This window comes from Eublepharis macularius, chromosome 8 (genome assembly GCF_028583425.1).
Source record: "Eublepharis macularius isolate TG4126 chromosome 8, MPM_Emac_v1.0, whole genome shotgun sequence".
Taxonomy (NCBI): Eukaryota; Metazoa; Chordata; class Lepidosauria; order Squamata; family Eublepharidae; genus Eublepharis; species Eublepharis macularius.
Window position 1 is genome coordinate 5,594,904 of NC_072797.1, and position 15,017 is coordinate 5,609,920.

The 15,017-nt window shown below is 43.4% G+C and overlaps 1 protein-coding gene across 27 annotated transcripts in view; it reads right to left on the minus strand.

The window, feature by feature from the left end:
• The window catches only part of CELF4 (CUGBP Elav-like family member 4), a 999,910-nt gene extending 985,186 nt beyond the window's left edge, over positions 1-14,724 (minus strand). For 24 of the 27 annotated variants that reach the window (XM_054986378.1, XM_054986390.1, XM_054986374.1 and 21 more), the window contains exon 1: positions 14,395-14,674. In XM_054986378.1, the coding sequence (XP_054842353.1) occupies positions 14,395-14,674 (280 nt within the window). Of the gene's footprint in view, positions 1-14,394 lie in introns of all 27 variants that reach the window. The other 3 variants (XM_054986384.1, XM_054986383.1, XM_054986392.1) reach the window with 2 other exon arrangements.
• Between the last annotated feature and the right edge of the window lie 293 nt (positions 14,725-15,017).

Genomic DNA, 15,017 nt, shown 5'->3' on the forward strand with positions numbered 1-15,017 from the left:
ATCCCAGGAGATTTCCAGGCCTCAGCTGGAGGTTAGCAACCCTAGGCTAGAACCAGGTCCCAACCTCATAAATCTTGTTGCTGCTACTCTATGATGTGAGCTAACGGGTCATGGATTCCTTGAGCTGTGCTGTCTCTTTCAAATGCAGAGGATCACTACCTACCGAGGAAACCCAATAACGTAACGATTTTTAAGGGTCCTGACTCAGCCATGCTCTGAAAAGATCAGGCAAAGTTCAGGCTTCTGGTACCTTATATTGCAGCTTCAAACATCCCTGGGTTGGTATCATGTCCATCCATAATAATAATAATAACATAATAACATTCGATTTATATACCGCCCTTCAGGACAACTTAATGCCCACTCAGAGCGGTTTACAAAGTGTTGTTATTACCCCACAACAATCACCCTGTGAGGTGGGTGGGGCTGAGAGGGCTCTGAGAGAGCTGTGACAGACCCAAGGTCACCCAGCTGGCTTCATGGAGGAGTGGGGAATCAAATCCGGCTCTCCAGATTAGAGTCCTGTGCTCTTAACCACTACACCAAACTGGCTTTCTAGTTCTAGGTATTCATTCCAATGCATCTTCAAAGCCAGAATGCTCTTATCCTCTCCTGAAAATGGTTTCAGGTAGGTAGCTGTGTTCGTCTGCAGGAGAAGAGCAAGATTTGAGTCCGGTGGCATCTTAGAGACCAACAACAAGATTTTCAGAGTGTAAGCTTTTGAGAGTCAGAAATCCTTCTTCAGGTCTCTTCTTCTGAAGAAGGGAGTGTTCACTCTCAAAAGCTTAGACCCTGAAAATCTTGCTGGTCTCTAAGGTGCCACTGGATTCAAATCCTGCTCTTCTCTTCCTCATGTCTGTTCTAATTCCTCAAACTGATAGGATCTGGGGTGAGGCCTAGCCTGCCAGAGGCACAGGGGCTTAAACAGAAAGAGCAAGATTCAGGTCTAGTAACACCTTAAAGACCAACTAGATTCCCAAGGTATGAGTTTTCAAGAGTCAAAGCTCTTCCATCAAAGAGAGCTTTGACTCTCAAAAGCTCATACCATGGAAATCAAATAGCTCTAGAAGGTGCTACTGGACCCGACTCTTGCTTTTCTACTACAGACCAACACGGCTACCGACTTGAAACAGAAAGAGGAATTCTTTTCAGCAATACATGTGATATCTAAACCATTCATGTTCCCCAGACCTTTACAAAATGAAGCACTGGAATATAAATGCAGAAAGCCTCTCCCCTTGAAGAAACGTGATATGGTTCCATCACTTATAACCTTCTTCCCTTTCTGTTTGTCTCCATTTATCTTTCTCAATGTTTCATTCTGAGTCAAGGCAAAGGAGCGAAAGAACGGGCGATTCTTCCTGGATCACCCTGCCATCACCTGCCTGGCTATTTAGCTCGAACGTATAAATAGCTCTCCAAAAGAATCCAGCCTTCCCCGATATAACCAAAGCTCGTTTTAACAACTGAATCGATGAACAACGCTGTATGAGCGCCACCACACTGGACTCCTAAGGAGAAACAGCCCCCCGGTGTAACTTAGCAAAGGATTGTTGCTTCTAGACATCATCATCATTCCTAGAACCCCCAAATCTCCTGGTCTCCCCCGTCCCCTGCTCCCGATAATCAAGTAGTGAATTAAATCTTTGCACAAAAGCAATGCAGTCAGAAGATATCTAGAGATCGCTAGCAACAGATTGTTTGAGGATGTCCTTCTAGGTAAAAAGATGTTTTATAGTATTTATGAACAGGATACTACTGAAAATGTTACTCTGCAAAAAACTGCCGGAAACTAACAAAGAAATCTGACTGTGTGCAAGGAGTCTGTATTACCTATGCTTTGCCTTTCCGGTCCAAGGAATGAGAAAGAAGATCTATGCAAGTCTAGTCTTTTCCATGCATTTGTGCATGTGTGAGTCCGCATGCTGCATCTCTGCATTATGGATCCCGCATGCCTTGATTAGAGTAAATTGCCACAGAGAGAGTACTTAGAATCCTGTAAAGCAAGTGAGCCTTGCCGCTCTGAGATATATCTGAGTGTAAGACAGTCAGGTTGGCCACTGCAGGTAGCTTCTTTCTCCCATGAATAATAGCTTGCATAACTGTTTTAAACTTGTGGCCTTGATCGATAGGACACTACAACCAACCGATGTTCCCTGGAAGTGTGAAGTCAGAGAGAAAGCATCGCCTGCAAATTCAATTCATTTCAGAGGATCACGCCTTGGGGCTGCATTATATCTTTGTTAGCATCTCACCTCTTTGTCTCTTCCCCCTTCGCCCATGCACAATGGACAAAAATGTCAAAACAAAAAGCCAACCTTGGTACATTTTTGTTCCCTTTGAGAAAGAAAAGGCTATTTAAGTGAGATGACCGGAAGGGCTTTGAGATGACATCATCCATGATAATCTGTGGCAAGACTGTACAAAGAATCAATTGCCAAAAAAGATTCGGTGTGTTGTTTGTTTTTTGGCAAGAAAGATGTGTTTCCAATGAGTTTGCTTTCAAACTGTTTCCAGCTTGAACGCAATCTGCTCTGGAGCAAGGTGTCTGTATCTCATGCGGCATTTCCCAGGAATGCTTCAAAACATCTTGACGTTATCATATTATTAGAAGCAATCAATGGGATTAATATTACATGCGGGCCGTTTTGTAAATTCTGTGGCATCCTCCCCTCTGGAACGTTACCGTCAGCAGTCACTTTATACACACGTGCTGGTGAGATCGGTCAACCAAACTATTGATGCTATTAATAATGAATAACTGACTGGTGGCCTTTGGGATTGCGTCGTCCCTAGGTCACTTTCAGGTCCTTAAAGGAATATTGGCCTTCTTATTGCTATAGGGCTGTTCACGTCAGAGAACTGCACTGTTCCTTTTTCCTTTCCAAAATTCTTTAGCTAGTAAACTCATTCTTATTTCTAGAGCCCCCAAATCTCCTTTTCTCTTCCCCCTACCCCAGCTCCAGGTGATCGAACAGTTAACTAAATCTTTGCACAAAAGCAAGACAGAAGATACCTACGGATCCCTCCTGAGAGATCATTTGGTGATGTCCTCCTAGGTAAAAGGCATGGTTTTATAGTACTTATCATTACCGAGAGTCTGCTTAAAATGTCACTCTGCAAAGAGCTGCCAGAAACCCACAAAGACATTTGCCTGTGCACAAGGAGTCTGTGTTGCCTACTGCTGTACCGTTCCAGGCCAAAGAATGGGAAATAAGATCTATATAAGTCTTGCATCTTCTATGCATGAGAACATGCATGGAACCTCAGACAGTATGAAAACTCCGAACATTTTCTTGAATAAAATCTCAGGCAAAGGGCTGGGCACCCAAGGCACTGGCCAGCTAGCTTTGAAATTATTTTTCCCCCAGACCCAGACACAGTGCACGAGGAAACCAGACGTGGATTAATTAGGTGTGACTGTATCATTAAATTAGGATAATGAACAAACAGCTACGTATCACGTTCAGCTTGGCTTGTAAGACTTCCCAATAGCCTTCAGGTCTCCTGCCTCTTTGCTGTACTCTAAGCCTGGCTCGGGAATAAGTACAACATCAACGCAGCTATATGTTCCGCAGTGTAAGTACGATGCCCCATACAGAGAGCAATAGTCATGCACGTATTGAAAGAGTTGCTAAATATTTCACATGCACACACATATTATATGTATTTACATTTTGATATCTCTACAGGTGCCCATTATGTGCATGGAATTGTGTTTTCAACCACCTTCCAGAAGCTTTCAAGTATTGAGAGGAGGGGGAATGCCTTTAAAGGCTTTCCTGCAGTTTGCCCAAAAGATGAGAATACATTAAGTGGAAACATTAGAGAATATTTTATTCGCTGTAACACCACGTTAAAAGGCAACGATACGCGAAGTCATGACCAGAAACAATGACCAGAAACAATGAACGTAGCCAAATGACCAGAAACAATGAACGTATTCGTAAAATCAAGTTGTCGAAAAATGAATGGTGCGCTCTTTGAGAAACATTGACAGAAAGATGGGAATGGTATCAACCAAATTCTTTCATGATTTAAAGCTCAAGTTCATTATGAATGTACCATGAAAACACAAAACACCTACAGCACGAATAAACTGGGCCTGACTTTTGCATTCTACCGGGGAGAATGTCTCCAAACTGGTTATTTTGATATGTGAATGTTGCCGACCTGACAGGTTTGACGAGAGCATCCAAAACATCGTAGGCATACTTGCAAATGTTTGTAGTCATCTCAAAGGTGATGGCCAATATTTACAGGCATGTCTACAAAGTGGGGGAAATACATATTTTTGGACATTCATAAAATGTCATCAGTCAGTGTCCACATCCACCAGGGACTATTATCACTTGCCAATTGTGGGACATTTATGAATATTGTTATTCTAAAGAAAGAAAGAAAAAACCAAGAAATCCACACAACGTTGGTTAAATGCACATATGGTTCACAGAGCAAACATACAGGGATACAATACATATTGTGTGGGGCTCTTAGTTTTCTCATTGCTTCTTTAAAACAAGTTTGACTTCCCACTTCTGGTTAGACTAATCTGCATAGATGAACATGGTATGTATTTTATTCTGTTATGCATCTCTTTTGAAAACTTTATCCTATTTTCGAATGTTCCAGGAATAATCTCTTTCTCACTTGCTTCCAGGGTCCATTTAAAATCTTTAAGTAAAGCATCACATTTCTATATGTGCACTGATACTTACGTGCTCCACACTTATAGGCTGTATAGAATTGTGCTAACTGGAATCCTGTCTATAAAGAGCACCGTTTCTATAGATTTTTTTTTTTTTTGCATAGCTCCAGACAAGCTTCCCCAGAGGACCTCGCATTTGAAGAGGAGCATCGCTACATTTGGGAACTTTATTCTGGATGGAGGATCTTCTCTAGAATGCAAATTAACCATGCAATCCTAAAAGAAGTTACTCCGTTCTAAGCTCATTGAAAACAATGGGTTTAGACAGAAGTAACTCCTTTTGAGATTGCACTGTAAGGGAAGTTTCTATAGTTTACAGACGTCCCAAGCAATGCATGGAGTTATTGCTTTAAACAGCAACGGGAAAAGAGGCAATGAGACTGTCTATACCTTTTTCTTTGTACTTCCTTTCTGGTGGTTTTTATATAAACCATTTGTCTACTTCGGCCCCCATGACTTGCCCCTCTGCCCAAGGTTGCTTTCCTCTCCTAGGAAGCAGTTAAAGTTTAAACAAAGGTTGTCCGTGCTTGACCAAGAAGGAGGGAATAAACACACAACGATGAGTTAGATCGAAATTGGTACGCCTCATTGGTCAAGCTGTCGGATATTTCTAATGCGTCTGAAGGCTTCGTTACTAAGAATCTGCTAAGTATCTTTAAAACCTTTGATCTGTAGCCAGTCTTTGCAAAGGAGGCAATTAATTAAAGGTGAGCATCTTGCAATAAAGTTATGTTGTGGTCAGTTTATATACACCATCCAAAGGTGGTTCACGGGAGTCATCGTCAATTAAAATCTTGTTGGAGTCCAGTCCATTATTATTTCCCCCCCTCCCTCACCTAGATCAATATTTTTGGCTGCCGTGGCTTGACACAACGTAACACAATGTCTATATCTATATGTCGCGCCATTCATTTCAGCGACTGATTATGATTTATTTTTAGCTACTCCATACGGTCAGGCACTTTATTCAAGAGTCTTTGAGTTGTCATCCGTCTTTATTTTAAGGGGCTGCAATAATAAGACTTCTCTCTCTCTCTCTTTTTTTTTTCCTAGAGAAGATGTCAGTTGTGTATAATGAATGCACAATAAAAACCGCATTCGCCCGCAAGTTGCATCTCAGCAGTGGCACCAGACGACAAACACAAACAAATGCAAAGTCCAAAATGACACCCTTTCTCTAACTCATGCCAAGCGCTGCGGCAGACAGCAAGTGGAACATCCTTGGAGATGGGGGCTGAGCCCCCCCTCCTGTAGACCCAGCATCACATTTGTGCTCTTGTAAGGCTATGAAAGTTCGATGGGAAAGGGCCTAGACATCAGAGCTGCCTGAGTTGGTCCAAGATAGAGTCCTGAACATTTATTTATTTTCATTCCCTCCACCTATACGAATGAACAAGCAAGCCCAACAGTTTTCAGAGCGTTCTCGCAGATTTTTGCTTCAAACAAAACCCAGGGTGGGTTCAGTGGATTTCGATCTGACGAACTATCCCCGGGAATGTCACAAGACACCCAATCTATTCCTCTCACATCTAGATTCTCATCGCCAACTCATTCCTGGGCTACACAAGAATCACAACGTAAAGGTAAAGAGATGTTCCTACGAACAGATGATCCAATCAGATGCCATTACGCTGGGCTTTTTACTTGTCAAAAGCTGTCTCCACCGTGGTAAGGATCTTATTTCTAATCTGCAACAGTAATAAGATTGGCCACATGGAAGGCCAAGAATCAATTTTTGTTCCCACTAAACAAGACCCAGTAGGATTTTCTAACAGATATTAAAGCAAAGCCTAGAGTCTTTTTGGAAAGTGGCATCATGCATTACATACTTCTTAGTTTAAAGTTCAAGCTACTGAGGTATGGAACACATCGCTAGGGTGGTTTTGAGAACGGTCAATGTTTACATGAATTTTCGTGAAATACGGGGAGACTCGGGAGATGGTAGGGCGCCACTTCTGCCCTTCCTTGAGGTATCACAACAGTCAAATCAATTGCCATTGTAGCAACACTGTTGTCCCCCTCATGGTTTATTCTCTGCTTCAAGACTGTGGCCAAAATTCAGCCTGAGGTTCATATCACGTGTACACATGTTCAGCTACTGGTGATGTGCTGGGTGCAATGGCTTTCACAAGCACATCTCCGTGGAAGAGCATTCTTATCACCGGAAGGCTTATCATCAAAGGCTTATACTACATAGGAATTGGATGCTTTTACTGCTGCAAACTAACGCGGCAAACTGACTCCACACCAAAAGGAGATGTTTACATTTACTAGCAAAGGAATGTTTTGGTTGCCTCCCCGCTAATTGCATCCTGTCCCCTTCTGATATATGTCCCCTTCTCCCCCCTCTCCCCCCTCCTCTTCTGTATTTGACCAGTTTGTATCATGCATCTGACGAAGAGAACTTGATTCTCGAAAGCTTATGCTACAATAAAATTAGTTAGTCTTAAAGGTGCTACTGGACTCTTTTTGATTTTGCTTATCACCGGAAGTTGTCTCAAATTCCGTTCTTTTACCTATATACACTTAGCATGTTAATATGTATATACACTTAGCACTTAACACCCTTGCAGAGAAGTCCTATGGTTCATTTCCTAGCTGGCTAGGCCATTACAGTCTGTAGGTTGGCAGGTGGCAAGTTTGAACGTTACCCCAGGAAAAACAAAATTTGCACATATAAAAGAAGCTTGCCACAGAAAAGGGATTTAAACTTGCCTTCTTTTTAACATGCTTCTTTTGTACAGACCTAAAAGGTCCTTTCAGTGGTGGTGATTGCCATCAAGTCATGGCTGACTTATGGTGACCCCTGGTGGGGTTTCCATGGCAAGAGACTAACAGAGGTGGTTTGCCATTGCCTGCCTCTGCAACCCTGGTCTTCGTTGGAGGTCTCCCATCCAATTACTAACCAAGGCCAACCCTGCTTAGCTTCTGAGATCTGATGAGATCAGGCTCACCTGGGCTATCCAGGTCAGGGAAAGGTCCTTTTAATGTGGAGAAATATTCAAATATGTGATTTCCAGCCCCTACTGCCACCTGCACACTCTCATAAGTAATTTCCATGAAGGCTGTAAACTGAGATTCAAATCTTTGTTCTGCCATGAGTGCCACTAGGCCAGCCACGGTGTAGCCTACCTCACAGGACTGTTGTGACGGTAAAATGGTACAGGAGAATGCCATTCTAGGTTTCTCAGAGAAAAAGTAGGGTCAAAACTGATAGACAGCGAGTGCCTAAGTGTGTGACTGGATGTTGAAATATGTGAAGTGCCCTAAATCTTGACACCTTGCATGGAATCGAGAACATGACTCTTATGCAGTTCAAGACTTTCAAGTTCAAGGCTTTTTCCAGTTTGCCATAAGCTGCCTCACCTCTAGAGTCAATGCCCACTGGAAGTTTGTTAAAGATCAGAAAGCTGACTTGAGAGGAATTAACATTGCCTCCCTTCCCCTAACCACCTCCTCACTACCTGTCTCCACAACCCTCTTTAACTCTCAGCTGATTGACGGGAGAGTCTGTCTCATCTCCTTTGGAGTTGTCAAGAGTTGTCAGGTTGGCGGAGTTGGCTCGAGCTGTGAAGGAGCGCACAGCCATTTTTGAAAAAGCAAAATCAATCCTTCAATAATGCAAACCTCCAGCATTTCTTTGGGGAAATATTCCTTCATATTTCTAGCCCTTGGGTGAAATAGGCAGAGGACAGCAAGGAGCTACTTAACGTTCTCCTGAAAGACTTCCAATACTCTGCCTTTCTCTAAATGCTGCAACCAATTCCCACTTGAGCCTAAACCAAATCCTACCAACTGTGTCTCCTCCTGAACAAATGCAGTAAATCCCCAGTTCCTCCTGTATCTTATACCTTTTGGGATTTGGCATCATCATTTCCATAATTTCTTCTAAACAAAACTTCTAAATCTGCAAATAATCAAATAAAAACCCTAATGTGAAAGTTAAAATGGTTGGGGAAATATCATACCACAATCGCTCGAACACTAAATGAGACGATAAAATTAGAAGGCCTTGTTTTTCATCGTGTAGTCAAATAGGGTTGGTGCTTGAAAGTGGATTCTTTGAAAATAGAGTAATGACAACAGAGACTACTTTTCTCCCCAGATTCAACAGAGACTACTTTTCTCCCCAGACACTACGTCTTTCAAAAGTGGACTCAGAGGTGGGGGCTCCCCATTGAAATTGCACTTGTAAAGGGATCAGGAACTACAATATAAAAACAAGAGGACATAAAGGGTGTCTATGGCTCCTTGCCACTGTGGTTATGGACCTAAGTGTTCATTTCTACCACTGGAATTGTCATTCCTCATTATGTCCCTAACCAAACACCCTGAATATGCCTTCTTTTTTTCCCTTTGTCACCCTCCAGATATGGGGACGCAGTGTCCTGTCACGTCTCTTCTTGGATGTACCCATGCTGTCAAATGCATTTACAAAGAAGCAATAGAGGGCCTGTCTTTTGGAAGATGTTTGCCTTCTTCAGAGTTCCCACAGGCACTGTCTTACGGGCTACTGCACGCCATCACCAAGAATTTACATTTTGCTCTCTCTCTCTTTCAAAAAGTATGCGTGAGGTACCAGATCCAAGGAAAGTCACTTCTTTAAGTCTTACTTTCTCTGCCTTCCCTCTTTGGAATAATGGACCTTACAATGAATCCAGAAATTTATTCAATGAAGAAAATATGAAAAACAGTTCATTGAGCTGGAAACTTAACAACTGACAGGAGTTTCAGGGAGCATGGGATGTTGAGATCTGAGATGAGAGGACTCGGAAGGTGCCATGGAAGTCAATTCATGCCCATGCCTATCGTACAGAAGCTGCCTTTATGAAGTTGGCATACTAATTCTATTCTATGCCTAGTCTAAAATACACACGCCACTATATCCATTGGTATTGTGAAAAAGGAGGAATTGTCTTTCTTAGATTGACAAAAAAGCAACAACCCTCCGTTCCATCGTGGCTTGCTGATTTAACGCTGGGCTCTCCTGGCTCCAGGTAGAATGCTGTTGTCACACGCTTTGATCTTGGTTGAGTGTGTGTGTGTGTTTACTCCCTCCCTGAAACTTGATCTGGATAACAACCATTCTAAAAACCAAGCGTGTTGCTTTCAGTCACGCCAGCCTTATGTTTCAATTACGGAGGCATTTATTCAACACCTGTATTTAGCTGTGTCCCTTTTCGAGTACATTTTCATTTCCCCAAGTCTTTTTTATCGCTCCGTACAGTGCATCTTAATTTAACAATCATTGCACTTCTAAATCTCACAGCTAACCTGAAAACTGATATTGCACCGAGGTTGAACAAAGCTTTAATTCACATCTGTCTCTCCCACTCTTGCTTCTCTCTAATAAAAGAGACTATCATGAATGGGGTAATTTGTGGACTTCGAAGACCAGGTGTTTTCGAGTCTGAAAATGACTGGTGCTTCTTAACAGGGATGCAGCCAACAGTTGAAATCGACTTATTCCCCCGCCCTTACCACTTCTCTCTAGCTATGTTTATTCAATTATTGAGTGAGATTTGGCCTTTTATGGGGCGGGGAGATCTTATCCCACTAACGTGATGATGGATGCGATACTTTTTGTATGAGCTGTGTTGGTCAGATGAGATTTGAAAAGTCTGACTATATTTCAGCATAATGGATATCTCCTTGCTTATTGTCCCTTTCATAACTCTGCTCGGTGTTTCTTAATGTTTTGATAAATCTCACTAGCAAATCCCAAGAATATTATGGAAAACTATCGTTAAAACGCCTTGCGGGCCTGGGATATGAATCAAATATGGATAGTAGGTGGGGGGGAAAGTCATGAAACCCTTGGGATGGCCCTATGTTTTGATTTCATTCATTTATAAATATTAGACTAAATGCCACTTAATAGGACTTAAATGATTTCCTAAGATAATTCATTATAATATGTCTGTCCTGAGAGTACTAACCTTTATGTCTCTCTGTAACTCAGCCCTTAAGCAGACGCCACCGCTTGACACAAATGGGGCGGGAGAGTTATGAATGAATGAGTAGCTGGCTGAATGGTTAGTGTGGTTAGTTAATTCTGTGTGTATGTTTGTGGATGTGTATGAGTGTGTCATGTGGGAATGGGAGGGTCTGAAATGCCCAGGCTTCTGTCTGTCAGATATCCAAAGAAGAGTCTTCCACTCTCAAAAAATAAAACAAAGGATTGCAAAAAAAAATAAAATCTTTAGTTCAGAAAGGATGGACATAAATACCAGTGATCTTCCAAATCGTAAAATACAGTCCACTATTCTATTTGAATCAGAAGGCTAGATGTTTGCAATACAATAAAAGAGTTTTTCTCGGAATTTCTAGACCAGTTATGGCCAGTTTTTCCTCTTTCATACAAAATAACCTAAGTGAAATCTCTTGAGCAAATTAAAAAGAAAGCAACCTGCTCCACCAAGCTAAAAATGATTGAAATCTAAAGTAACTCAGGTGGGCTCCAATGCAGTTCTCTGTGGCCTCATAGTTGCTGTAGACTAATATAATATCGAAAGTCTGTTTGCAGGATCCATACACAAAACCACAGCACAAGTTCATTGCTTAAACTATTTCAGCAAGGCACATACCTACTTAGATCTACAAATTGGGAGGGGGGGACTGCAAGAGCTATTCAGTCTTGCCTCACCTATGGAATCTTTCTCTTCTCTATACATTTCACAGATTGATTGAGTGGTGATAAGCCCAGGGTATGGAAGGAAGGAAGGAAGGAAGGAAGGAAGGAAGGAAGGAAAAGAAAGAAAGAAAGAAAGAAAGAAAGAAAGAAAGAAAGAAAGAAAGAAAGAAAGAAAGAAAGAAAGAAAGAAAGAAAGAAAGAAAGAAAGAAAGAAAGAAAGAAAGAAAGAAAAAGGATTTTTTTTATTGCACAGCTCCTTATTTACTAGCAATCATGAAAAGAGGTTTGGGGTGGATGGAATTATAAGCTATGAGCCCATTCTTCAAATCCCTGTCATTTTAAAAAACTTGATAGTAATTAATCAAATTTTGTTAGTAATCCAGTGACACACTTTTTATTAGGATTGGCTAATAAATCTGTGGCATGACAGAGGAGTCCAGACTCTTCTCCAATGGCCTAAATCAGGTCAATAGTTCCAGCACTGGATGCCTTTGGAAACCTGACTAAATCCTCCAGTCATGCCACAGGAATAATGACAGGGATTCAGTTGGGTTGGTTGCCCTGTGTTTCTCTCCTTGCTCCAAGAGATTACAAAATGAACCCGATTACTAAATAGGCTTGTACTTATGCAAATCGAGCTGAAGGGCTTATACCGTCCGTGACACTTGGATGGTCCTTATGATTCACCTTGAAATTTAATAAAATTCAGGGAAGTGAGAGTTAAGCCTGTTTAGACTTTGCCCTAAGATAGCCCATCCAGGAAAAGAAAACTCTTTGTTTTGAGTCTGAGACTATGAGACATTTAATATTAGAGGCTCAAGAGTCCAAATTGTCAATATAATTCAGTCCAATTTATTTCTCTCGTGCGCCTTATTCCAAATGCAAGGGGGGGCGGATTTATGGTACATAAAATGCACAGACCAATAACCAAACTAAAATCAGGCTAAATAAAAGATACCATAAACCTTTTTGCCTAAGTTGAAAAGTTAACCTCAGCTTCAAGAGCTTGACAAAATTGGAAGTTTATTCACGGAGGGACTCATTATAATGCTGCTATGCCTGTGTGTGTATAGCTCCCTAATATAAATATATGTGAAAGAAAAATAGTATTGAGGTAGAGTAATTGACAAAATAAATCCCTGAAGCACAGGTATGTTCTTGGCATCTTTTGTTCATCTCAGAGACCTTCTCATTTACCATTTGTATTCACTTACATATGTTTGATAAACTTTCATTCCCTTTGGGGAAAGGAAAACAAAAGACAGGGAAACTGTCCATTAAACTGACACCTTTTGTATTGAGGCTAAAGGACCCCATCTTCCTTAAGCCCTTTCTAGGAAGCTTGAATGAATGACCAAAAAAAAAATCGTTTCGGGCTTGTAGCGATTGCTTAGGAAAGTGGGTGGTGAGAGTGAGAGAAAGAGCAGAGATCTGATTGCCGTTACCACCCCCAGAGTTTCTCCTGTGTACATTCCCTCTCTCCCCTCCCCCTCCCCCTCTCTCACACCCCCTAACTCTTCCTCTTTTAAAAATAACTCTCTATTTGCATTTCTATTCCTAGCGGATTTGAGGCAAGGGGGGAATTGAAAACGTGCCATTAACTTTTTGAAGATTTACTGCCGGACAGACCAGCCTCAGAAAGGCTTGTTTAACCCATTCAGAATAATTTCTCGGGGATTCTTACTAAGGAGGAGTTTGGCCGCTATATTCCCTTTGACCCCTCCTCCCCACAGCCACCACCACCACCCTAGCTTCTGGTATCTAAGTTTTCCATGCACTGCCGTGATAAATTTTTGATTGCATTTTTTAGGGTTACAGAAATTGAAAGGAAAGCAGAAAGAGAAATAAGAGACAATCCAGAGGGGCGGGGGGGGGGGGAGAGAAAAAGAGTGAGAGACTTCTCCCTCCCCATACTTCGTCTTGTTCCTAAACCACTCTACGCATCAATTGCCTCCAACTTAGTTTGGTCCCAGTTTTATGCAAAGCGATCAATACAGTTGCTTACGTTTCCATCTACCACCTTGCCTTTCTACTATGCTCTTTAAACTACCCAACCAAGCATTGCAGTGAACCGGGAGCGGGGTAAGGGGAGAAAACGCCATCAATGTACTTTCCCCTCAGCCCCAGTTGAGCTAGGAACCAGGCGGAGGAACCCGCCCCAAACGCAAAGTCCCGCGGCACCAGCGTCTGGCTGCTGTTGCCGTTTGGCGCTTTCATCCCCCCCCCCCAATAAAGCCCCCATCCTCCTCCTCATCGTGAAAAAGTTCCCTAGTTCGCCTCTCTACTGCAGATTGACCAAAGAAAGAACCCTCCCCACGGGGTCTCCCTCCAGAAGTAGATACCTAAACATCCCCCACACTTCGCTCCGCTGCCGGAGCCCCTAAAACCCGCTCGCCGCTCCGTAATTTCCAGCTAATTTCCAGCTCCTTCATCTACAGACAGAGATCGATACCACCTCCTTTCCTCGCTGCCACCGCTGTGCCTTGTTCGTCTCAAAAGGAACATGACATCGGGACACTGAACCCCAAGTCCCCCCTCCCCCATTTAATTTAATTCATATAAAATTTTCCCCCCTTTGGTCCACCCCTCTCGTGGTCCGGGACCGGCTGGGGAAAAAAAAATCTCCGCCCCCCCCCCTTGTCACTCCCATGCCCCCCAACCCAGCACCTCTCTGTTTAGGAAACGTCCACGCAAGCCAAAGAGAGCAGCAGCCCGTTTCAGCACTACCGGGCGCTGGACAGCTCCTTCATTCAGCACCGATGGGCGCTGGACAGCTCCCGTGTCAGCACTGCCGGGCGCTGGACGGATCCTGCATTCAGCACCTCCGGGCGCTGGACAGCTCCCGCTTAAGCCCCGCCAGGCGCTGGACAGCTCCTTCCATTCCCTCCCTTCGCTCTTTCCCTCCTGGGCTCTTGCAAGCTCCGTCCCCCCCTATGGAGATCCGCCACAGCCACCAACGCGCCCTCCAGCCCCAACCCCCCTCGGTGGGTCTCCCCCCCTTGCCAGCCCCTCCAGTCCCTGCGCCTCGGAAAGTTGCGAAAGGACCGCTCACCTTTGTGCATGCCCGTGAACCTGTCCTTTAGCACGGTCAGTTCATAGATCTTTCCGAACTCTTCAAAGAGAGGCTTGAGGTCCTTCTCGTCCAGGTTGCGAGGGATTTGCCCAATGAAGAGCTTGATGGCATCATGATCCTTCATGGGAATGGTGGACGGGTTCCCTGGACTGTGGTTTAATCCGTTCATGTGCCCGTTGGTGCTGGGGCTAGTGTGGTTGCTACTGAGGCTGGAATTGTCTGCTTGTCCGTTTGCTAACGTGGCCATCTTTATATACATAGAGAAAAAATCTTCTTTTCCTTTTTTTCCCACCCCCCCTCGCTTCCTCTGTTCCTCTCTCCCTCTTTCTCTCGCACACACTCCCTCACACACACACTCCCTCACACTCTCTCTCACACACACTCACTCCTCCCTCTCTCGCTCGCTCTCTCTCTCTCTCTAGGTCTGAACTGATTTTTTTAATACATTGAACAGGCAAGATCTCTGTCCTTTCCGTTTAAACAGGCTGGGTCGGTTCAAAATGCCAGCGAGACTGGGGGGTAGGGGGAGGGAGGGAGGGGGGATGTGTGTGGATGGAGAACAGGGGGAGGTGGGTGGGGGCCGGAGGGGTACACTTTCTTTT